Raw genomic sequence first — 25,376 nt, 5'->3', positions numbered from 1 at the left:
ACGAAGCGAGTGCATTGTTTAGAACTGATAATGCAAATATTTTCCCATTTTTTGTGCTGAATAGATACATTAAACTTATAATTATTATTATACAGCAGAAAATGTCATAATTAAAAACATTATTTGTCTATTTGCTAGTGAAGAAAAATAAAATCGAAAATAACAATCCTTGAGCCTACATATGGTATTCATATTTATTTTGAATACATTTCACAATTTAAATAAAGGAAATTGTTATTGTTTATTTTACATTTAATTTTTTTTCCTACAAATTGATAATATCTCAATTAGAACAAACAAGTGATAAATCACTGTCAAATTGCTCCTCATTCTCTTGTTTCTATCATTACTTCAAATTACGTTGGTATTTATCTATCAGATTGTAAATAGTTTACAATTCTTCGTAACTTTCGATATTTCCATCACTTGGACCATATCCAGATAAGCTTCTCATATAAACAGGATAAGAGGGACTATTTGCGACTCTTGGTGCTGGTGCGTATTGTTGAAAACCAGGAAATGGATATCCATAACCAGCAGCACCTGTTGAATATTGCCCGGATTGTACAGCATTGGCATAGTTGACGGGATAATTTAATTGAAAACCATTAGGATTTTGCAACGTATAAGGTCCGGATTGTGGATATATTGACTGTACCGGTGGAGGTCTTATAGATTGTGGTTGTGTTTGAGGCGGAAGCATTCTCTGATAGGGTGGATATCTTCCACCAAAATTGTTATTTGCTGGATTTTGTCCTTGTAACTGCGGATTATTTTCCTGTCTTATATTTTTGATGTTATTAATTTCGTTACTATCACCAATATTTTGCTCAACAGTACTGGTATAATTTTGTTTAATTATTGTTGTATCCACTGAAGCAAAATCGTATTGTACATCCACTTTAAAACACCTTTTTACAATATTATCATACATATACTCGTCCGGACAGTTTGGAATTGGTTTTGAATAAACAGTTTGACCACATTGATCTTCGTCTATTAATTCAAATCCCGCAGGACACATTTTATTTGGCATATCCTCAACTTGTTTTATACATCTTGAATATTGTAATATATAGTCTTCAGGACATAGTAATCTCGGTGATGAAGTTATTGTTTGTACACACCCTTGTTCATCCTCCATAAATCCATTAGCACATGCTATCATTGGTTCGGTTTTTGTGTAGGTCCTGCATCTTCTAGAACCCGTTTCGGAAGTAGTAACTAATTCATAATTCAGTGGACACTTTTCTTGCTTAGGTACTATTTCCCTTCCAATACAAAGTGGTATTTGCCCATCCATTACTGTTAACGATGGCTTTAAGCCATCTGGACAAAGTGGCTTTGGCAATATCAATTCTATTCTCATACATGTTCCTTGTGGCGTTGCAGATGAACCTAAAACGAAAATTTAAATTAACTAGTTTTCAAAGGAATATGTGATATGAGGAAACTTACCATTCGGACAGTTTATCTGAGGGTCCGTTTGCATTCTATTTACACAGATCCCGTCTCCTTCATAATGGAATTCAGGTGGGCATTCTACATCAGTGCTTTCTGTCTCAAGTACTCGGCATCTTTATTATTACATATTATTTACGAGGCAGTGACGTGTAAAAGTTTGAATAGTGATTTTTTCGGAGTTTTATTGTTAAAAAATAAATAAGACTTACTTTCCATTCCCAATTTTTTGAGAGTTAATGGGACATTCATAATTGACCGTTGCATATTCATTGTGCACACACAAGTTTAAACCTTCATCAAATACCCAACCTTGGTATTGACAGAAACAAATAAACATAAATTAACACTCAATTCATCTGAATCTCTAAATTTTCATGCAGTAACTTACCATTATCAACGCATTCAATTTTAGGTATCTTTTTGTCTATTGAAAAACATTCAGTTCCGTGAAGTACAGATCCAATTGGACATATTATTAGTGGTTGATGTGTTTTTTCTAATCGTAGAATGTTAGTTTCGTTTTTATGGGAAAATATGGCCTGGTTGTGACTTACGAGAATGGTGATGACTCATTGAATGGCATAATTTCGTTTTTGGATTATAAACATAATCTTTCTTCTTCGGGCAATCATATTTAGCAGGGACGTTATTCTTTCTCACGCATTCCTTATTGTTACTACTATTTAGCTCAAATCCTATTATAATGGTTATTAAGATTGATATTTTACTTAAACAAACTCACCTTCTTCGCAGGAAATAACTGGAATTCTCGTTAATTGCTTAACGCATTTTCCTTGAATAAGTTCATAGCTTTATAAATAGTTAAGATTTTTCGTTAATTGTTAGATTAAATAACATCGAGCTAATTTTCTTTAGCTCACAACAAACATACCCTTCTGAACATCTATATTTTGCATCTATTACTGTTGCTTTTACGCATCCATTGTCACCGATACCTCCCATTGGAGACTTTTCATATCCTTCTCTACAATAATAATTGGCATTAACACTAACTTGTTTAGTACAGTTACCATTGGTATCTAATGTAAAACCTAATGGGCAAGCCATGTTAACTTGTGTAACCGGAATTTCAACCCTTTTTTCACATTCGCCATTAAGTAAATCATATTCTGGAGGACATTCCAGAGCTGCTGGTACTCTGATGTCCTTTTGACAATTTCCATTACTTAAGGGTACAAATGTCTCTGGACATATTAAATCCGGTTTTGAGTGCATTGGCATTGCACATTCATTATCTAACAGTAAATATTTGTCCGGACATGATATTAACTTTGGTGCAACCAATTTTTGTATGCACTGTATACCCAAGCTATCATCCATTAATATGTCCATGCCGTCATCACAAGCTTGTTGTGCATCTGAAGTTAGTACACCAGTACATTTTATTCCATTAAAGGCCCATCCATTTGGGCAACCTAGTACAAAGTCTGTTACCTCCATCTTAAAACATTTCTGCTGTGGTGATGATGAAGTGCCATCCGCTGTTGGAACTGTTATCGTTATTTTGTTCAAGTTTTAAGTTAATCAAGTTAATCATGCAATTACTTAACTGTGGATAATCTCATCGAATATTAATAGATTTCAATGCTTTCTTTGAAATATTTTATTAATATTATGACATGTATTACCCATATAATCTATTAAATTTGATTTTCTCACACTTACCTTCAAAATTAAATCCCATAGGACATGTATAAAACGGATCTCTCGTTACTATAACATCCCTCTTTGAGTATTTCGGTTTTCCTGTCTCTACTATTGTTTCTTGTATTGATGTCACTGATTCCTTTGATCCATCCACTTCAGGAACCTGCGAATATAACGGTGTTGGTGTTGGAAACTCCCTTGCTGTAACTTGTGCCGTTGGAGTTCTTACTATTCCACCTTGTATTGGCACTCCCGTGTTGTGGTGATGAAAATGGTGTACTCCTAACCTTCTTAATTGTGCATTGTTTGTATTATTTTCGTTATCGCAATCTATTTTTGAGGTTTTTTTAGTTTATTAGCTGTTTATTACATACGAAATCTTTTCCACTTATAACCAAACTTACCACCAAAATAGCATATTAACAATATCACTAATGATAAAAATTCACTTTTTATTATCATCAATCTCTTCTTTTTGCTGCTTTTGTGTACTCTCATTACATTAATTATAGTTATTATTTCAATGTAAATCTTTTTTCACTACTAAATATTCGCTTATTTTTATTCAAAATGAATTAGTATTTGTTGTACAATTAATTATTATTAGACTAATTCAAAATAACTATTCCTATCTTATTTACCATAATAAAAATCGATTAAAGAAGCAATGCTCTTTATTAAATATATTCATCTCGTTTTTTTTATCCTATTAATTATGCATCATTACTCGCATACGAGAATTTTGTTTAATTAATTTTTCTTTAATACTACTCACATTATATTAATAAATTATTCTACTATTATAATTATTCATATTTTTTAATGCATGCATTTACTCAATACCTAGAACACATGTAAATGTACATGCAAATTCTACAATCAACGCAACTTTTATACGACACCTGAATGAAAGGGAACACAACATACAATTTGAATTCTAACAATAATTGCACTAATATATAATTAATTCTTATTCTAATTATATCATACTAATAATACTACTTAATTTTCACTTTTAATTGAATAATTTAATTTTATATTAACATCGATTTGCAAATATAAAAATAATCTCTATAAAGAAAAAAATCCATTCAACTTTCATTAAATCCAAAATCTAATTAATTCTCTCTGATACAACTTTGGAGAAAAAGCAACACATTATTTCCTTTATGTATTGTCTAATTACCAACAAAAATTACTTTAGAGGTTAAAAATTTAATTCCCTGTTGACTCGATACTTGTGTATGTTGTTGATTGTGTTGTTAAGCCTCTAGAAACCAACGGAATGTCGTTACTACTTTTAGTATTATTGCTGGTACTACTGCCGTTACAACCATCAACTACCGCTCCATTAGATGGCTTCGAAGAGAAACATACTTGATCATTCTCAACAAACGTCTTCACCACTGGATTCCCATTATCATTTGAAATCTTCTCTGTATGACCACCATTGTTACTATTATTGTTCTCCAACATTTCACCAGATGTTATTGATTGCCCGACCGAATCCAATGATTTATTATTACTATTATTGTATTCATCACAATCTAGTGGTACCATTGCTCCACCAGTAGTAGTATTATTAGTGAAATCCTCAGAATAACTTGTAGATAATTTTTTTCCTAACATTGACAAATTGTTATCTCCGACACTACTGTCGCCATTTAATGAGGACAGTGCTGACTTCAACATTACATTAGTATCACTAATATTTTTGTTGTCCATATTAATACCGTTATTATCCTTAGAGCCATTATCTTCTTCAAATTTCTCATTTTTATTCTCTGACACTTTCACGGTATTTTGAGCAGCTTCAGCGGCTTTAGCAGTTGCTAAAACAACAACAGCCGATAGTTGAGGTATATCGTTATTCTGATTGATATTGACATCGTTTCCTAATAATGAAGATAAATTATTCCCACTTTTATTGTTATTATTACTGACGTCATTACTACTACCATTAACATCGATCGACTCATCACCTAAAATACCTGATATTGTCTCTATAACAAATGATGATGTATTTGGATGTGACACCTCATTTGAGGCAATTATTCCATTTATGTTATTGTTACCATTATCCATGCTAGGATGATTTACTTTACTCTTTTTTCTCACTGACGTGTTAGCAGTAGTGCTATTAGCATTTGATGTCAATAATGGATAATTCTCATAATTACTACCACCAACTACATTTCCAGGTGGCACATTTACACCACCATCAAACCCAGGAATTTTACCATTTACCGAACCTTTATTTGCACAAATGACAATACTATTACTATTGTTTACACTAACACTATCAACACTATTATTATCATTTCTATTATCATCATTTGAGATTTGACCAATAAATGCACCCAAAGCCCCTGTAGAAATCCCAAGTAAACCCTCATTATCGATTCCATTATTACTGTGATTTACAGAAGGACTTTTAGTGTTGCCTAATACCTTATTAATAATATCGTTTGTCGTATTACCTATCTCTACACCATTACTGTCACTACCTCCACTATTCTTATTCTTACTTCCATTTTCAGTTGTTGAGGAATTGGCACCATCCAAAATATAATTGCTATAATCATCGTAATTTATATGATCTCCTGTTAATGCATGATTGTTGGGCACTGCATTAGAGGAGTTATTGCCAGAACTATTAACTACCAATGGATGCATATTTACGTTGGTACCCCCAATATTGCTTTCAACACTCTTATTATCACTATTACTATTTGCAATTGTGTTTCCAAGCGCTGAAATACCAAAGCGACCAAGACTATCAGAGACTTGCGTTGAAGGATGATGAATTGATGAATGTAAGTGATTAGCGGATCCAGAGTTCCCAGAAGCATTACTATTCACATTATGTACTGAATCAACTCCCATAGAACCAACAATCGAAGAGCCTTGGTTAATTCCACCTGGACCAAGATTCCCGCTAGGACCATTTCCATTTAACAAGTCGATTCTTGGCGTATTCAACTGTTGCAGAAAACTGTTTGGCAACATTTCATCTTCTACCCTCTCTTTATTTATATCTATCTCACTATCAAGATCACTCCCAGACTCTTGCTGATTATTATTATTCTCATGCGCTTTTTTTCTTATATGCTGAAAATGAAGTTTAACAGCCTCTTCCCATAAGCCACATACATAAGCCATTCTGCATAATTCATGTATAGTTGCGTTTCTAAGTTGGCTATATTTCAGGCCATACTTTGAAAACAAACTATTAATTTCATTTTCTCTTGAGCTTCTTGTTTCTCTTATTCTCTTAAGTAACAATTTTCTTCCATCGACTCCAAGTGATAATTTCATTCCGTCCCTATATTCTATAGTCTCCTCACCATCCGCTCTCCTTACAACTGGAGCACCAAACTTGGACAAAACCGAAATTCTTTTAGATAATCTGCGCTTTGTCTGTAGGCTTTTATATTTTCTCATCTCCGCATGACTAGCAGTCATTGGAATTTCACCAATAAATTCTAAATGCAATCTTACTGCAGCGTTCCACAGTCCACATTGATGAGCAACTCTTAATAATTGTTGCAAGTTACTGGAACTCATAAATTTCCCTCTTATACCCCTCTGGTTAATATAACAGCGCAATATTTCCCTACCTGCCTCACCCAATGATATTTTTATTCCCTCATAGTATTTAGGAATTTGAACATGTGGTGGTATATCTGATAAGTCCAACATTGTCATGAGGTCAGGTATATTTCTAATAGGTATTCCACCCTGCCATTCTATATTACTACCAGCATTAGCATTCATAACAACACCACCACCTAAAGCATTTCCACAACCAAGGGGAAGCATATTGTTATTTTGAACCATGTCAACATTCACTCCTAGTCCAGCATTTGGGTTCATTGACATCTGAAGTCTACCATTAGACGAAGCTCCGATATTCGTAGCATTGTTACGATTCATTCCAGAAACACCAACACTATTAACTAAAATACTATTATCCATTATACTAGGTTGTAAGGTATTACTAGCATTCAGATGGTGATGACCATATGGAGAAACCTGATTAGGGGGTTCCAAACCACTCCCAAACTTAAGTGAGTCCAATAAAGTTGACTGATTAGAGTGCAAAGGAGAAGAGTTGCTACCACCTATTGGTATTAAATTTCTCATATAATTCATTTCATCGTTTGAAATTGGCATACCAGATTGATGATGAATCGACGAATGCAACATTCCCCCATTACCTCCAGCTCCATTGCCATTGACGTTATTATTACTTTGTTGCAAAGCAATCCAATTCCTTTGTAATGCTGCTAACGTGTTTTCATTATCACTAGATGAATTACCTTGTAACTGCATTTGGAGAGTCAAAAGATCTCCTGCAGGATTACCGTGGTGATTATTCTGGTATAGTATTGGATAACTAGTTAACATATTTGAATTTCCTGAAGATGATAATCCACTATAGTGATTGTGATCCATCTCTCTTCCATAAGTCGACATAGTCGGTAATATGTTGTTGCCACCATTCATTATACAATCTAAACGTGGGTTCAACCTTATATGCACTTTAAACGTCTATATTGATAAATTATAAATAAACAATAAAAGCTGTGGGAGTCTAAAGCTTAAAATACACTTATTTAAAATTTTTTATTGACATATATAAATATTAATAAATTCTTCTAATATGTATTGTTAACCAATTTAAACCATGGAAATTAGAAAATAACGGTTATATAAACTTCAAATCTTCAAAACCAAGATGATTTCAAGTTAAAAAAATAAAAATCTCACAAATGAATACCCACAAACTCCTGTAGATATCTGCTTACTTTTTTAACCCTCACTTTAATTTAAGTGGGAGGACTTATAATTCTCAACTAAGTATAAAAAAATAAATTCCAACAAACAACCTCCCAAATATTATTTCTTTCAGCTGTAAAGTCTATACCTCACCCACGAGTCTTTTTTTATTATACTCTAATTTTTTTTCTTGAGTATTATTAAGATTTCTACTAATTCAACTCCAAATAGTAATACAACAACCGCCGGCGGCCACAAAGAGACAAAACGCACCGACTCAATAGCCGCCACTACCGATGTGGAAGAAACAACGCTGTTCTATATAAAACATAAATACCGGTACATGCTTGGCGGTATTTACATGTGGACAATTAATCAAATACTTAAATAGAGGTATATTATGATTAATGTGGATGATGAAATATTTATTTTAATAGCAAATTGATGAGCAAACTTTAACTTTTAATAGTCTTACTTTTCCCGAATTGAGCCTTGTTGAAATATGACATCTACCTGGTGTTTAGTGCGCTATTGTTTGATTTTCAGAGCAAAATAGTGAAAAAGGAACAACCTGTTTATCTTCGTAGTACAAGGTTACCATGAAGTATTACCTCCAAGTATATCTCCGTATGTTCGAAAAACTGAATTATTTTATCTCCATTATACGTATAGTTGCAGTACTTTATCTTTAAACAAAAAAGTACGACGAAACGTAACTGTTCCCATGGCGATTGAGTTGGTTCCTCGTTAACTAAAAGTACGTCATGGGTAATTATGAGTTCAGCCCTGAAATAAACAAAAGGAACTGTACATTTGACAATATAATGAATAAACGTGATGTGAACTTAATATTTAAGTCAAACCCAGAAAACTTGATATCTGAGCGTATCTGTATGATTATGCATCATGTTAAGTTAAGTAGACAAATGTAGCGGCTCCATAAGTAAACATTACCAATCATATGCTTGAATTCATGTTATTACTCCCGAAAATCTTATGTAATTCTAGATTGGCCATTGTAGCGCTGAATAATATCTGTTTTAGTGCGTGCCGCTAGGGCAAAGAAAATAGTTACAAACTCATACTTTTTAAACCAAGCTTAAACAGCAGTCACTATTTTTCGGTGGGAGTAAATTAGGTTCGAATTTACAAATGGATGAAGCATTACGAACACATCCGAGGGAATACACTAAGTTATGCTGCATTTGATCTTTGTCTCTGTCTCTTTGGGACGACGTCATCGTAACGTCCTGTATAGTGCAATACTCTACAAGACGTAACGTCTAACCTGACAAATACATAATTATAATGGTATTGGAAATAACTTATATATAATCGAAGGAACGAGTGTGCTTACTTTTTCTGGTGTGAAATGTGTATTGTGATTTGCATTTTTCTATTTCAGTTGCTTTTTGTAAGTTAAAAGTTTATGGCAGATCTATACCTTATTTTTTCATTGGTTATTTGGAGGTACCAAAGCTACATAAGGCAATTTTCTTCTGTGAGAAGCAGATTATTAGTGTGGGAATAATGTTTTCATTCATGTTATCTATTTTTTTAATTAATTCACTCAATTTCCAATTGAGAAAATGTCATTAAGGAACAATAAGTGGTAGTATTAAAGGATAAAAAGAACAATTACATGATTATCAATTGAACATTGTATTATCGCGTTACTTTTAAAATGTATTTTTAATGTTTTTTTATTTTAGCATTTTTTTGTGTATCAAATTACAGGATAAGAATATGCAGTTCTGCTAATTAGTGGTGGCGGGGATTCATACTACATGCAAAATTGGCGCCTAGTATTTTTTGAAACCGATATAGACAATGTGTGGGGTAAGGCAAAGCAGGAGCTGGAGGAAACAAAAGAAGTGGAAAAAATACATATTTATATGTAATTATACATTTATATATTGAATATATATATGAAAAGTATATTGTTTGTTTGCACTTTATTATTGAGGAGTGAAACTTTCTTTTCAGGAAGCAGCAGAAGGTTGGGCTATTCATCAAATTTTGATTAAAAGATAGTTTCAATTATAGGGGTATATTTCTTGATATAAGCAAATAATCTGTTTAGAGAAATAATTTACACTGATTTATTTAAGAAATTACTTTCTTTGTTTGAAATTAAATTTTGGGGTGGATTATATTCGAATGAATAATTGTATATAATTTATCCAAATAAACATAAACGTACATGTGTATGTATAAATGTATATTTATTTGCACTACATAAACTATTTTTGATATTATTGACAACAAAATGGAACTGGAAATAGGTGAGAACATCCAAAAAAATGAGTTAAATATGTCTGTGGGAATTCTTGATGAGAATGACCCAGATAGTGCAAGATTTATGGTTTTAGTACGGGATGCAATGGAAGATTTGCAGCAGCAAGTGAAAGCAGAACGTTTACTGTATCATAAAAGTAGAGAGGAGTTATCTACAATTGAAAGTAAAAGTAGGAAGCTTGAAACTGAATTAGGTTTAGAGAAGGAGAGAAATATTCAATTAGTACAAGAGTTAGAAAGATTGGAACGATTGATAACTGAACAGAATGAGTGCAATGATATTGAAAATGAGAAAGACAGTTATTGGGAGTTATATAATGAAGCTCTAAAGAGAATAGATGAACTAGAAAACACAATGTCAAATGACAAGATAAATGAAGTTCTTGATAATAGAATAATAGAATTAACTAATGAAATAAATAGTTACAAGGATGTAATCTCTGAGTACAAGGCTGAAAATCAAAAGTTGAAATGTGAGATTGATTCAATAGGAGAATCAAATAAAATTGAGAATGTTAGAAACGAAATACTTAAGGAGTATGAAGATAAAATACAAGATTTAAAGGAGAAATTAAGCATAGAAAAAATTGAAAATGAAACAGTCTTGGATCAATTTAATTGTTTACAGGAGAGCCTTGTTCATATTAAGACTATTATCGAATCTAATAATTACTCAACTATTGAGGAAGTAATTGAGGATATTAAATTAAGGAATGAAGAAATAGTTTCTTTAAGAATGAAATTTGATGATCTGGAAAATTCAGTTAATAACTATAGTGAAAGAGAAATAGAAATAAGTGAAAAGGAAGTTTATATTGCTTCGAAAGAAGTGAGTTTGAAAGACAGGGAGGAGTACTTAAATAATCTAGAGGAAAAGTTAAAAAGTCAAGAGGATAGCATTAATATGAGAGATAAGGAGCTTGAACAAAGAGCTAGAAAGGTAACTAATTTAGAAAATGAAATATTAGATAAGCGAAAAGAGTATGAAGCTTATGTTGATGATTTGAACATGAGAGAACAAAGTTTCAATAAAATGGTGGAGGACTATTCTCTTAATATAGAAAAAACTCAGAAAGAACAGGAATCTAGTAACATGAAAAAGGCATTTGAGATGGAAAAGACTGCGATCGAATTAGAAAGAGGAATGAAAGAATTAGAGGAAAGTAAAAATAAGTTTGAGGAATACAAGAAACTTGAAGAGGAAAAGATTAAAAATGAGGCGGATTCAATGAAAAAAGAGCTTGAATATTTCAAGGAAGGACTTAAGAAACAAGAGTTTGAGTTAAAGTCTCGTAAGAATGAACAAGAGAAGTTACAAGACTCGTTAAACCAATTAAAAGTCGAGCTCGAAGGTAGAGAACAAATTTTGGCAGGGAAATCGTGTTTGTTGGAGGAAAAGGAGCGAATTTTACATGCAAAAATGGTAGAAGAAAGTAATGAAATCAAACAGAATAAAGATGATATTGAAAAGATAAGGAGTATATACGAAGAGAGAATTAAGGGATTAGAGGAAAAACTTTGTGAGAGGAACAATGAGATTGATATTTTAAAATCAAATATGGAAGAGGATAAAAAAAAACATTCGCTTGAGCATTCAAAACTCGAGTTAAAATTACGTGAATTGGAAACAAGAGAGTCATCTGTAAATGATTTACAAAGCCTGTTGAATGCACAAAAATTGGATTTGGAGAGTAAACAAAAAGAATTTGATTTATATATAAATGAATTGGAGAATAGACAAAAAGAATTTGAAGATTTTTGGTTAGAATTGGACAAGCGTCAAAAAAATATATCAATTAAAGAAAAGGAGCTAGAAAATAGGGAGTTATTTTTGAATACACAAAGAGTAACTTTGTCAGAGTCAGAAAAGAAATCTTTGAGTGAGAAAGAGGAAATATTGTTTGAAAGAGAAAACAATTTAAATAAAAAGGAACAAAGATTTTCAGAAAGAGAAAGGACATTGGTAGAAAGGGAGAACAAATTAATACAAAAAGAAAAATGTTTGTTGGAGAAAGAGATGGGTTTAAGTGATTTGGAAAGAGAAATGACTTCACTAAGTCAGAAAACTAAGTTAATTGAGGAGGGTTTAACTATTAGAGAAGTTAAAGTGGAGGAAAAGGAAGCGTACAATAGAAATAAGGAGTCTATCATAATTAAAAGAGAAACAATACTGACCGAAAGAGAGGAAGATTTTGTATCAAGGGAATCGGAATTGAGAGATAGAGAAAGAATTAATGATGAAAGAAATAGGGAATTGCTAGTAAGAGAAAAAGATTTAGAGGAGAAAGAACTCTATTTGGACGAAAAAGAAAAACAACTTCAATTGGAAAGGAAACCCCTGATAGACGAGTTGATAAGAATAGAGGAGAAGGACAAACAATTATTTGAAAGAGAATTAGCAATACAGAGGAATGAAGACATATTACATGAAGTAGAAGATATATTGAAGACTCGCGAAAAGGAATTACTTGATGAAAGATACTCGTCTTCAATCAAAGAAAAAGAGGAGATAGGTGAGTTACGTAAGATGATTGAGGATTTGGAAATAAAAAATAGGGAGATGGAGAAAGAAACACATAAAACATATCAAATACTTCAACAACAAATAAAGGAGGAAATGAAGCAGAAAGAAGACTTATTGTTCACAATTTTGCATTTACATAAACAAATAAATGAAATAGCAAGTCTAGCAAATACTTGCGAACAGGGTGAGGCAAAGGTGCAACAAAAGAACACTACTATACCTGATTCTGTGTCTTCCGATACATTAAATAATCCAAAAAATAACAAGTCTTCTGAAAATGGAGCCAACATGAACGACAATAATCAAATAATGATATCTTTGGAGAAAACTATGAATAAGTTATTTGAAAAATTACAAGCAACTGAAAACCGTGAGAAGAATTTACTCAAAGAGTTGCGACAACTCACAGAGAAAAGAAAAAGTTCCAAGTTTATTAATAATTTAGTATATACAGATTCTAATGAGGAGGGTTCTGTTCAATATGTAAACGACAATTCAAATCGGAGTAACAAAAATGAGAGTGTGTGTAGTGAAAAGGAAAATTTAAATAGGCCCTCCTCTCTATCACTAATAAGCAAGGGTAATATTGGCAATAGACATAACATTTTATCTACGCTTACAAACAACTCACCAGTTTTACATCCAGAATCTCCAATGGTTTTAATGCCTCTATTACATGACATAAAAAATGAATTAAATGAGTTAAAAAAAAGTAGTGAGTCCAATATGTCCAAAGGAAATCCGGCTGAAGAAAGAATTGGGTTTTTATCCGCAGATACTCCAAATAACGACAATGCCGAAAAACATACAAGCTACAACCAATTAGGACTACGATGCGATGGAAGTGCAGATATTATTGTAAACAATAGTAACAATCTTATTCAACAGAGGCTTAATAGAAATATTTGTAAGCCGCAATATGATCATATTAATCTAAACTCTTCTATGAATGCAGGTTGTTCAGGGGAGTGTAATCACATTGATTCTGGGATTCCGAAGATCAACTCGTCTAAAAGCAATATTCGCCCTTCAAGCGGCTCAGTTATAAGTAATTCCAACTCACTATCAAAGGATTCAGCTAGAAAACTACTTGAACACGAACTTAATAGCCTAAGACAGTGGAAGAAAGGAATGAAGCAATGGGACAGCGAATTTTCAACTTCAAGTAGTAGACAAGAGGAGGTTGTAGCATGGAAACAATTTATCGACCAACAAATGCAAGTCATTGCTAAGAAACTTGAAAGAAGGCTTTCTGCTGCACTGCAAAAGTAATGTTGCAGTTCAAAACCAAATGCCCAAATATTAATCTTTCCTTAATGTAAAACAACCTAAATAGTTGCATTGCGTTTCTATCATGAAGACACGTGCAATCACATATGTATAAGTTACCAGACCTTCCCCCACCCCACCATTTAAATATTGTTCAATTAATAATTTGCCTCTTAATTTTGTGACTTTGTTATTTTTGTCAATGAGTACATATACTTGGGCGCCATGGGCACCAACACATTGGCGCCTCAGGTTATCTATTATAAATCAATTGGCGTCTCTTAAAACAGATGGTATTAATAATAGTAAAAGTATTAGTATGAATATTAAGGTAAAAATAGAGACAAATGAACAATAAAGCTAATATAAAAAAAGGTATTATATAACAGGAAAACGTGAGTACGTAATTAAAATTTAAAAAGATAAAGTTAGGCCCAGTGTTTGGCTAGTAAAATATAAGCAATATTTTCTTTATTTTTTTCAGAGTAAATAGACTATTGTTTTGTTGGTTTATAGGAATTTAAAATGGGTATCGATCTAAAGGCAGGTGGCCGTGTTAAGAAGACTCACTCGAAGAGGACAAAATCAACAAACCCTTACCGTGTTTTGTTGTCTAAACTTTACACTTTCTTGGGACGTCGAACAGACTCTTCATTCAACAATACAGTTCTTCGTCGATTAAAGATGGCCAGGAGATTCCAAGCTCCTATTTCTGTTTCCCGTCTTGCAAGATTTATGGATGGCAAGGAGAATAAAATTGCTGCTGTCGTCGGAACTGTCACTGATGACACAAGAGTTTTGAAGATCCCGAAGCTCACTGTCTGCGCTCTCAGATTCACAGAGACAGCAAGAAAGCATATAGAGAAGTACGGTGGCGAGTGCATTACATTTGATCAATTGGCATTGAGATCCCCAAAGGGCTCAAATGTTGTATTGTTGCGTGGAAAAACCAAAGCTAGAAAACAAGAGAAATACTTCGGAAGAGCTCCAGGTTTACCAAAGAGCACAACTAGACCTCGTATATGTTCTAAGGGACGCAAATTCGAGAAAGCGAGAGGTAGAAGAGCTTCTAGAGCCTACAAGGCATAGTAATAATGCAGTTACTAGTGGTGATCTTGGCAGGTGTATTGTCATTTTCCCTTTAATCTAGAACAGCAATAGTAGTCACTGCTATTTAGACTATGATATATCTAGTTAATTCTAAGAGTTACGGGGGGAGAAGGAAACGGTGGTTTCTGGTAATGTTAGAAGTCCCTTGGATGTATATATAAATTTACAACTTAATCACTATATTTATACTGTGATTTATAGTGTCTATTTATTCGATTTAGTGCTCCCGAGATCTACAGTTCTTAGGAGAAGATATTAGGAAGAACACTAGACTAGCGGACTTGACAGAGTCTATTCTAATTCGTCACTAAACCCTCGTTATAAGTTGTTGTAGAGATAACAAATCGTTTCTTACTGTCCCTTCAAGAGACTCCAGTAGTTGTTGTTGGTTGTCTAGGGTCTCAAATATAGCCTCGGTATTGGTTGGACTATAAACGGAGAAATCTCTTAGACCTCTTCCATCTTGTCCGTTAATGTTGTTTACACCACTACTTGTGTTGCCGTCAATATTAACGTTAGTGTCATTATTATTGGAAATCTCATTATTATCATTAGTATTACTGTTATTGCTACTGGAATTGTCGTTTCCACTAATATTGTTACCAATGCAACTAATACCACTGCTATTAGTGCCTTGATTGCTTCCATTGTTGCTGCTACTGCTAATAGTGCTATTGATAATGCCACTATTGCTGTTACCAGTACCGCTATTGTTATTATTAATGCTGTTACTAGACAACTGTTGAGGTTTACTTAATAATTCAGAGCTTTGAGTAGTGTCAATGTGCTTTAGTTTTAATAGTGGATTATTATTTGGTGAATTATCGTCTATTGGGCTATTACCAAATAGATTCTTAAAGTTGCAAAAGTATTTTGAACTATTCTCAGTTAAATGTTCCTCAATACATTTTATATTGTTCTCTATCTGACTAATTGAAGACTGCCAAATTCCAAGTTTCATATGGTTTTCTTGAATTTGGTGTAAAACATGGTTAAGTTGGTTGTCTAATTGATAATTAATTTGGGCAAAATTATTCTTATCACCCAAGTCCTCAATCATGCATGAAATGTGTAATAATTGATGAATTATTGTTTGGTGCCTTTTTTTGCATTCCTCCACTCTTTTCAGTGTGCTTGTATTTATCGTTTGTAGTGTTTTTAAATTTGTATCTTTAACTGCCTTCATTTCGACTAGCAGATTCTCCAAGTTCTTTCTTTGTTGTTTCTCTCTTTGAACTAATTCTCCAAAACCCTTTATAGGCAGTGTGTAACACTTTGCCGGATTTGGATTCAACTTTTTAGCGTTATTCAAATTATTTATTGTTTCCTCTTCATTCAAATTATAGTAGATATAGTTGTCAACCTCTTGTTGCTTTTCCACTGCATTTTCATCAAGCTGATACGTCAATGCTATCATCCCCGTATTAGTTTGAAGGGATAATCCTTTTTGTAACGATAACTTTCTTTTTTCTATTCTTTCCAACTCTTGGCGTTGTTGCAGTGGCAAATTTGACATATTTGGTGCTATTGATTGAGCTTGGTTTTCCGGAAGTTTCAGAAAGGTGTTATTTACCATTCCAGTCTCCGGCTTGTTTAGGTTTGAACCGAATAAATTTGTTGTTTGATTCTGATTAAAAAAATTCGGGACTGAATTTGCATTTGTATTGCTTGTGGGATTAAATTTATCATTAAACAAATTTGTGTTACTTGATGTATTGCAAAAATTGAAACCACTCAGTGATCCTCCAACTCCAGTTGAAATATTACCAAAGAGAGACATTTATATTTTGCCTTGACGTTACTAGCTAATAATTGTTCGTACAGCCTAATATTAACTGTTCTGACAGCCTCACCCAGGCTGGAAGTTGATAATTATATGTGCAACTTACTTACACCTTAAACTCACGATTAATATTTCATGAAATATAAAAAAAAGTACTAATGAACGACAATGTACCAAATTTTAGTTAGCCTCATATCTATTTTATTTCATTCATTTTTTGCCGCCAAAACGATATTGTTACTCCTAATGGCATTTTACATAAAATGTTTAACCGGCTATTTTCTCTTGTTTTCAATTTTATTTTAACAAGTTTTAAACAGTTCAACAAACCGCCAAATCATTTTTGAGTAAAGATAGTATTTTACATAAAAACAAAGGCTTTCATTAGACATAGATAGTGATTTTTTTTACTAAAGACATGGTGTGATGACATAGTTTGCGCATGATTAATTGCCAGCCTATGAATAAAAGCAGTTATCTGAGTTTTAATATGACCAAATGTCGGTGCCTCTCAAAGTTGCAATTGATATATGCGAACATGTTTCTTTTAGCAACATAAATAACGTTACTAGTATTTATTGATATTTAAGTAAACCTTTTTGCTTTTAGTTTCCAGAGATATTCCCACATTTTTATATATTGCATGCATGCATATTTATTATCCACATTTTTTTATTATTTACTATTGCAATATTGGAAAATAAAGAAATATGAGGGATTAATGTATATAAACAAGGAAATGGAGAAATGAGAGTATTCATAGTAGGGAATACCTTTGTTTCGGTGCCGATATTAATTATAATATTGATCTCTTATTGTATTGAGGCTAAGACAAAAATGAACAAATAAAGAACTAGTTCAGTGTGGCGCTTTATGTTAATTTAACCCTCAAGATGATATGCTGTTATAACAATTAGTTGCTGTAGAACGATAGGTGAGGTATACATATATATACATATATATTATTTTATTATACTTTTACAATAGGAGTCATCATATTGATGTGATCTTTGTGATATTAAATTTTGTCTCGTCTTTTTTTACAAAAGGTGGCTTTTTCTTCATACTTTACACTATTACCAAATTTCGGTTGTATAATACATTTTAGTATGTGAATAAGAAACATAAATAAAAGACGTTTGACTTGAGAAATAGAAAATAGTAATAGCTTGGGTAGACGATAACAAAAGGTGTGTGATTGTGTTTTGATAAAGTACATTATTTTATGAAAGGATATAAATACTTGAATACAATTAAAGATGTTTGATAAAACAATAGATTATAAAGATTACTTTCCAGAATTTATTAACAATAATGTAAAGATAAATGAAACTAGAGAAGTAATTGAGGAAATAACGGAGTTGTTTGGTGATAAGAGCTTATTTGAACAATGTATGACACAAAAACTAAGTAAATTAATAAGGCAATTGAATCAATTTGAGGAACTTGTTTTTATCAATTATGTTTCAGAAGAGAATAGGATATTTATAATAAAGAAAATATGGGAAATAATGTTAAGAGAAGATATTTCCATGGGTACAAAAGTGAGATTTGGAAATATACTTACTTCTCATATTAATAATTATAAGAAACTATATTTAAGGCAGTGGTGGCATTCTGATTTTATTGCAGAAGTTGACTCGGATAAAAATAGCATAGTAAACACGGAATATGAATGCAATTGCAAATTAAATGATTCAAAAATAAAAACAAAAAATTGCATATGTGGAATAATTGATAGTAAATTATTAATAGATCTAATAGAAAAAGAATGCAAGAGTGATTATACGGATTGCACAAATATAAGTTCACAAAAGAGGAAAAACTACATAACATGTTTATCTAGAATACTGGGTTCCTACAGGCCATATATCCAAGAAAGTGAAGTAGACAGTTTCATAAGTAAATGGCTTTCAATGAACACAAAAAATATGTCTTTTTTCGTGTATTCAAAGATATTCTTGTTGATATGCAATCAATATGTTTCATTTAAACTACTTAAATCTGGATATATTTTTGAAATATGGAATAAGTTGGATGGAAGATTATTGAATTATTGGGATTCACTAATAGTTACGGTCGTATCAAGAGGAATAAAGTATTCTTGGAAGTATGGGATTGAAATAGACGGAATTTACGATAAGATACCATTACTTTTTGAAGTTTTGTATACTCACATGGGAATACCAATATTACACAATGTTGTTTCAAATTCAATAAATACAGGTACAACCTCAAGTACGTCATTAGTAAATACAGGAAGTATTAATTCATCTATCCTACAACCAAAGGTACCATCTGTTATAAAAGAAGTTGTCTCGAATGAAATTTTGTCATCACTTTCAATCAAACAGATAAACATTTACAATAAATTCTCAATAATATTTGTGAATCTGATCAAATCACTAAATACATTAGAAAATGGTGATGAACGTTCAAAGTCAAATTTTAAAGTAGTAATTGAATGTTTACAGAATTTAATAAACATAGTACATCCACTTAATCACCCTTCAAATGTAGGCAAATGGTCACATAGTATTTCAATATTTATTCAGGCTTTTACTTACCAATATTGTAAAAGAATATATAAAGAAAGGCTAGAGTTGTCAGAAAAATCAGAACACAAACAATTAATTGTCAACTCTTCGTTGTGTAGGTTCGATGACGAATACATATTAACAATATTTATTCCGTTATTGGAGCAGGGAATTTACAGTAAAGATATACAAATAGCTGGTAGATACGAGGACTCATTAAAAAGATGGACATACATACTGCCTGATATTTTACTGAATTACCTAATAAATATAAGAATAATACCTGCATTAGAAGTTGAAACGGAAACACACCAAGTTTATGTGGCATTTAGATTATTGTCAACAATAACACCTTTGATAATTCAATTTGTTCCGGAAAATATACCTAAACTACTTGATTTATCTTTAAATGGGATAGATATAACAGATCCGATGAAAATTAACCAAACATTGTTTTTTTACACTGTACTGTTTTATTACTCGCAAAATATACCAGTCAAAAGCCTCGAATTTGATGAGTATAATGTAATTGATGAGATATCGAATTCGCTATTGAATAATGAAGAAGAAATGAATAATTATTTTATAGATTTTAGTAGAACCAATACACTATACAACTATTCAAGTAATAGGAACATTATAACTTATTCTGACAAGTCTTTAACTAGTGGTGAAATACCTAAATCCATAATAGAGTATACAAATATAAATGGAAAGTCACCATTGGAACTACATTTCAAAAATTGTCTGGGCGAATATAATTTTGTTTTAGATAACAAAAGAAAAATGGAATTCTACTATATAATGAATAAACTATTTACTAAAGAAGTGTTACTGGAAAAATATAACAGTAGAAGAATACTTATTGATACTATATTTAATTATTGGATTCATCAGTTTATAGAAAGGATATTTAATACACTTGAAAATGTAATAAAGCCAGCGGAGAATGAGAGTTATTATTCATCAATTGATCTTGGAATATCGTTTGCATTACGGTCTCTAATTGTAAATATATTTAATAAATGTAGGTTACTCGGGTTAGATGATACATTAAAAGATTTCTATGTTTTGATGGCGAATTGGATAGACAATAACTATTATCCTGATAATTACAAGCACTTATCTAAAATACTGTCAGCAATTTCGTCTTGTGATGCTGGTTTATCTTTTTCTACAGTATTAAAAAAGTTGGTGTGCAAAATCATGGTAGTTAATGGTAACGAAGTAGGGATAAAAAATACGAAAATAGATTTTTCTTGCAACAATACCAATATTAAATACAAAATCAGAGAGGATATAAAAGATGAAACATATCTACTATATTACATTAACCTAATATCAAGTCTAATAAGATATACAAATAACAGTCTTCTAAGTAGAGAAAATAGAGGATATTATTACATTATACACTCATTAATATCAAATTTATTACTTGATTCTAGAAAAAAGATTAAAAGGGCAGGGATCAAACTCCAAGAAAGACTTATAGAGTCTTTAATACACATTCAAATAGTTGAAATAGGAGACTTCAAAGATGAAGGTAATAATTGGAATGTAGTTTATGACGAGAAACAAATCGTGAAAGTAATATTAACATGGGGATATCCCTTTTACTCACAAGAGAGATCTGTATTAGGTAGTGATGGTGGAATCGAAAAAGAAAAACTGCATAAACCGAATTGGTACGTTCCAAACAAAGAGAGTCTAAATGAAGTAAGAAAGATATGTATAAACAACATGTTATTAGTCCTAAAGTTAATTAGAGAGTATGTGATTTCTAATTTAAGGAAAGAAAAGATAAGTCATTGTAGCAATTTAAGTAAAGAATATGTGCATATGTTGGACGATTTATTTACATATTATGATGAGTTGAAAAGGAGTGTAAGTTGTATTGATGATGTTGCCTTTAATATGAATTTGTGTCTAAACATTAGTAATAATGAAGATGACGAAAGTAATTTGGCTAAAAATGTGGATTTGAAAAATAACTCAATAAACACTTTGTTGTTTTGTTTAAATATTATGAGAATAATAAACAAATCAGTTTCTACTGTATTCACAAATACAAATAATAATATTGAAAAGTATGAACAAGATAACAAGGAGGAGAATAGTGAAGATGAAAACAATAATGGACATAAAGTGAGGAATGAGAAAAGTATGTTGTTAATAAATAGGGATCTGTACATAGAATTCGGAAATTTCTTCTTTAAAAAGTATTTCAAGGATACACAAAGAATATTATTATTTTTGTCAGAAATAATAACCGGAATAAAGATAATATACTGCAAAATGAATAGTAATAATAACAATTCTAGTGGGGAATATTACTACAAACTGTTGGATCCCATAGTAAATATTAGTCATACAGAGGAGATAAAGTTCAAATTAAAGCTAATAAAGGTGATAAATCAATCCTTGAATCATTATTATTCATCTACAAGTAATTTGTCGCTGTCTTCACTGTATAATACAAATTTTTCAGAATCTGTTCTTTCTTGGTTATCATATACAAATGGATTATATTATCAATCAAGCATGTTGAATTCTCCAAGAATATTTTGGTTAAAGAATATTCAATATTATTGGAATAAGAGGATAAATATGTTGAGACATGAATATAAATTCAGTGGATATCACAAAAAATTGATATACGTATTGACGTTATATAGCATTGGAAATTATAATAACATTAGGAAATCAGCTCAATCTGCACTGAAGGAGTCGCTTAATTCTCACTTATACTCAAAAAGCAACGTTATGCAATTTATCCTTTTCGAAGTGTATATATCAATATTATTATACGAAAATAAAATAACAATAGATGAGGATCCATATGTTGTTGATAACGATGAAACAGTTAAAGATAGTGTTGCAAATGACAACAATTTTAGGGATGTGTTAATCTCAAATATACAATACATAATGAAAAAATATATGGAAGAAAGTAAATCGGCAGATAAAGATACAAAGGATAATAAACATATCGTAAATATATACTCTGAGTATCTATTTAATAGTTTATCTGGTTTTTCATTTATAATAATAAACAATTCATCACTTCAAAGACTACTGTGGAGTAATTTTGATATGCTTTTGCATTATTATATAATACATTCTTACGTTAGCTCGTTGAAAATGAGCAAAGAGAACATACAGGTTAGAATATACAATGGATTGTACTATACAATGAATAATAGAGACTACCATAGCTTGCTATTCCAGTTTAATTTGAGCAAAAGCGATAAAATTAAACTAGTTGAAGGTAGTAACAGTAATTACCTAAATTTAAAGCTAAATGAATTATTCGACAATAATATTGTTGACGAGAGTGAATTATTATTTAAAATAACAAACACTTACTTTAACAGTGCTAGTTTTGACGATGAATCCCAATTAGAAAAATTGCTAAGTGTAATTGTTAATGAACTAAGTGGAAAAAGTTTATTTAAGGATGGATTATTCTTAAGGAAGTCGTTTATTATATTGATATATATCCAAGGAATATTAAATAGTGCATATTACTCAAGTAGTAATGCATCATTTAAAAATGTGATCACGGATTATTGGAATTATTTGTGGAACATAATGTTTGATTCGAGTAAATCATCGAGTAATTTGAGCTTTTATTCAGTAGTAGTACACAACTTGGCATTATTGTTGAAGTTGATACTGGAAAGAGACGAAGAGTTATTTATTAGTTTAGCCACTAAAAATGGCATTACTTCTGAATTAAATAAAGAGAAGATAAATACATTAATGGATAATTTAGTAAATGTATGCAATTATAATCTTCAAATAACACAGAGCAATTGTGGTTCAAACAGAGGGGATCGTAAAACACTAAATACATTAAACTCAAGTACATGTGTGAATAATATCGTTTTAAGCAATTACTCAATACTTAATCCTTTTCCTTATCACAGAATTAAGTGTTATTCAAATAATATATCACTAAATATTATATTATTTGTCCAATATTTACTAGTTTTGTTGTACTATAAATATAATAAAAGTGCAATGGGAATTCAAGTAGAAAATGACATAGATGTATTGCTAAGCATATTAACTGAATGGAGCAACAATGCGAATATCATAACAGAAAAAGAAAAACATATTTTAATACTAACAGTATTATCTGCATTATTTTCAGTATCTACTTACTCGAATGATTTGAAATCGTTCTTAAATAGTTGCATTAACAGAGACAAGTTAAAAGGCATACTATTCTCTGAATTTCAACAGTGTGATCAAGAGTTTGTATTTAATTTAATGGACTGCATTAAATATTCACTAAATCCATATACAAGACAAAATGTTGATTATTATTATTGCAATAGTATGACTTATTTAGAAATGAGTGACAACAACAAACCAATTATAAATCCAATAAATGAAGTCACTAGTATATTATTAGATTTTATCACTAATCCATTTAATGTAAATAGTTACCCATCTAAAGATGAGAATACACTGTCCACTTTTGAGATAATTAAACACTTGAGGATATATCAAACAGGTTTGATTGAGTTAATTATGAATAATAATGATAATATTAGCATAGAATATTTAGTTTCCGATGAATTTGAAAATTATTATAACAAGGGTTTGGCATTATTGGAAAACGTTTTGTCAAAAGATAATAACTATAAACAACTAAGAGAAGAGACATCAAATATGTTGCATACATTTGCTATGTCCTGTAATATAATCAATTCTCATGGAAATTTAGTTGACAATTGTGATATTCAGTCCAGAATAAGTTATGTTAGCACAAATTTATTTGGAATTGTAAATAATATTGTCGAGAACATAAATAGTGAAATCGACGACTTAATAGTGTATGTGAGGAATAAAGAAAGCAGTGTCAATGTTAAGAGTAGTGAAGGTAATAATGATAATAGTGTTGAAAATAGCAGTGCATCTAATTTGAGGACTAATAGAGTTTTATTGAAAATAGAAATAATATTGTATTATTGCTTGATTAGACATCTTTACTCCTCCAATAATTCGAAGGTAAAAGTAGATGAGTTATTGTCTCTCAACCAATTGTTAAAAATAATATTCAAATTACAGCTAATATATAACAATAATGATATATTGGGACTTTCATACAATTCACTGATGTCGTTGCTCACAAAAATAGATATATCACAAAACAGCATTGAAAATCTGGATTCTACCGCAAAGGAGTTGGTGGAGTGTTACGTAAGTATCGGTGATTTTGATGTTGATAGTAAAGAATATAAGTTGTTAGCTTCATTAAAAATAAGAATTAATACAATTATTGGCGAGTATTACTCCTTATTGATTGGTGGAAAAAAGTTACAATTAGATATTGTAAATAATATTATATGTGGTTTATTTGATGATAATATTGAAATTAAATATATTTCTAAACAGGGATTTTGCACTATATTCAGAACGCTTCCTTGTTGTTGGTCTATTAAGTATATTAAACTATTTATGTATTGGATCTTAAAAAACAGCACAAATATGAATAATGATATTGATGTTTCAGAAAAAAATATATTGAGCGTGGACATTCATGAATTAATGGATGAATTGTGTGTAAAAGTACCTGGTAATGTGATTAAATTAAGTAAATCAATTTCGAACAATAATGACAATGAATCAGTTAAATTAGTGCAAAATTGCTACTGCAGAGCTGGCATAAACGGTTTAATTTCAATTATTCTCAGTCATCCATTTGATACACCCTTTTGGCTCCCCGAAACATTAACATTATTAGCAAATTGTATTGGCAGAAACATTTCTCACACTCTTAAGAGACAAATCCAAGAATGCATTCAAGAATTCTTTAAGACACACCAAGATGGCTGGAATATTGTTCACAAACATAAATTCACTGATATTCAACTTGAAATATTAGATATTTACAAAGGCAGACCTACATATTTCACCTAATTTATCGTAG

The 25,376-nt window shown here is 31.2% G+C and overlaps 6 protein-coding genes across 6 annotated transcripts; 3 read left to right on the top strand and 3 right to left on the bottom strand.

Moving 5' to 3' along the window:
* Positions 1–391: 391 nt before the first annotated feature.
* FG379_000988 (uncharacterized protein) lies at positions 392–3,630 on the bottom strand (the record flags this gene model as incomplete). Its single annotated transcript, XM_067326414.1, has 9 exons — positions 392–1,398; positions 1,459–1,577; positions 1,674–1,773; positions 1,853–1,960; positions 2,019–2,143; positions 2,203–2,274; positions 2,357–2,975; positions 3,151–3,462; positions 3,537–3,630. 9 exons carry the CDS (start codon positions 3,628–3,630, stop codon positions 392–394), a joined length of 2,556 nt encoding a protein of 851 aa, XP_067182804.1.
* A 717-nt stretch (positions 3,631–4,347) lies between these two features.
* Positions 4,348–7,641, bottom strand: FG379_000986 (PE_PGRS protein; the record flags this gene model as incomplete). The annotated part of the gene is made up of 1 exon (XM_067326412.1): positions 4,348–7,641. The coding sequence occupies one exon, from the start codon at positions 7,639–7,641 to the stop codon at positions 4,348–4,350; it is 3,294 nt and encodes a 1,097-aa protein (XP_067182802.1).
* A 2,542-nt stretch (positions 7,642–10,183) lies between these two features.
* On the top strand, positions 10,184–14,008 carry FG379_000985 (uncharacterized protein; the record flags this gene model as incomplete). The annotated part of the gene is made up of 1 exon (XM_067326411.1): positions 10,184–14,008. The coding sequence occupies one exon, from the start codon at positions 10,184–10,186 to the stop codon at positions 14,006–14,008; it is 3,825 nt and encodes a 1,274-aa protein (XP_067182801.1).
* Positions 14,009–14,530: 522 nt separating this feature from the next.
* FG379_000984 (60S ribosomal L18) lies at positions 14,531–15,094 on the top strand (the record flags this gene model as incomplete). Its single annotated transcript, XM_067326410.1, has 1 exon — positions 14,531–15,094. The coding sequence occupies one exon, from the start codon at positions 14,531–14,533 to the stop codon at positions 15,092–15,094; it is 564 nt and encodes a 187-aa protein (XP_067182800.1).
* A 328-nt stretch (positions 15,095–15,422) lies between these two features.
* On the bottom strand, positions 15,423–16,895 carry FG379_000983 (uncharacterized protein; the record flags this gene model as incomplete). The annotated part of the gene is made up of 1 exon (XM_067326409.1): positions 15,423–16,895. The coding sequence occupies one exon, from the start codon at positions 16,893–16,895 to the stop codon at positions 15,423–15,425; it is 1,473 nt and encodes a 490-aa protein (XP_067182799.1).
* Positions 16,896–18,157: 1,262 nt separating this feature from the next.
* FG379_000982 (uncharacterized protein) lies at positions 18,158–25,366 on the top strand (the record flags this gene model as incomplete). Its single annotated transcript, XM_067326408.1, has 1 exon — positions 18,158–25,366. The coding sequence occupies one exon, from the start codon at positions 18,158–18,160 to the stop codon at positions 25,364–25,366; it is 7,209 nt and encodes a 2,402-aa protein (XP_067182798.1).
* Positions 25,367–25,376: the final 10 nt, after the last annotated feature.

Source organism: Cryptosporidium bovis (assembly GCF_009768925.1).
Source record: "Cryptosporidium bovis isolate 45015 chromosome Unknown contig_19, whole genome shotgun sequence".
NCBI lineage: Eukaryota > Apicomplexa > Conoidasida > Eucoccidiorida > Cryptosporidiidae > Cryptosporidium > Cryptosporidium bovis.
The sequence above is the reverse complement of the archived record's forward strand: the minus strand, read 5'-3'. Positions and strand labels throughout refer to the sequence as shown.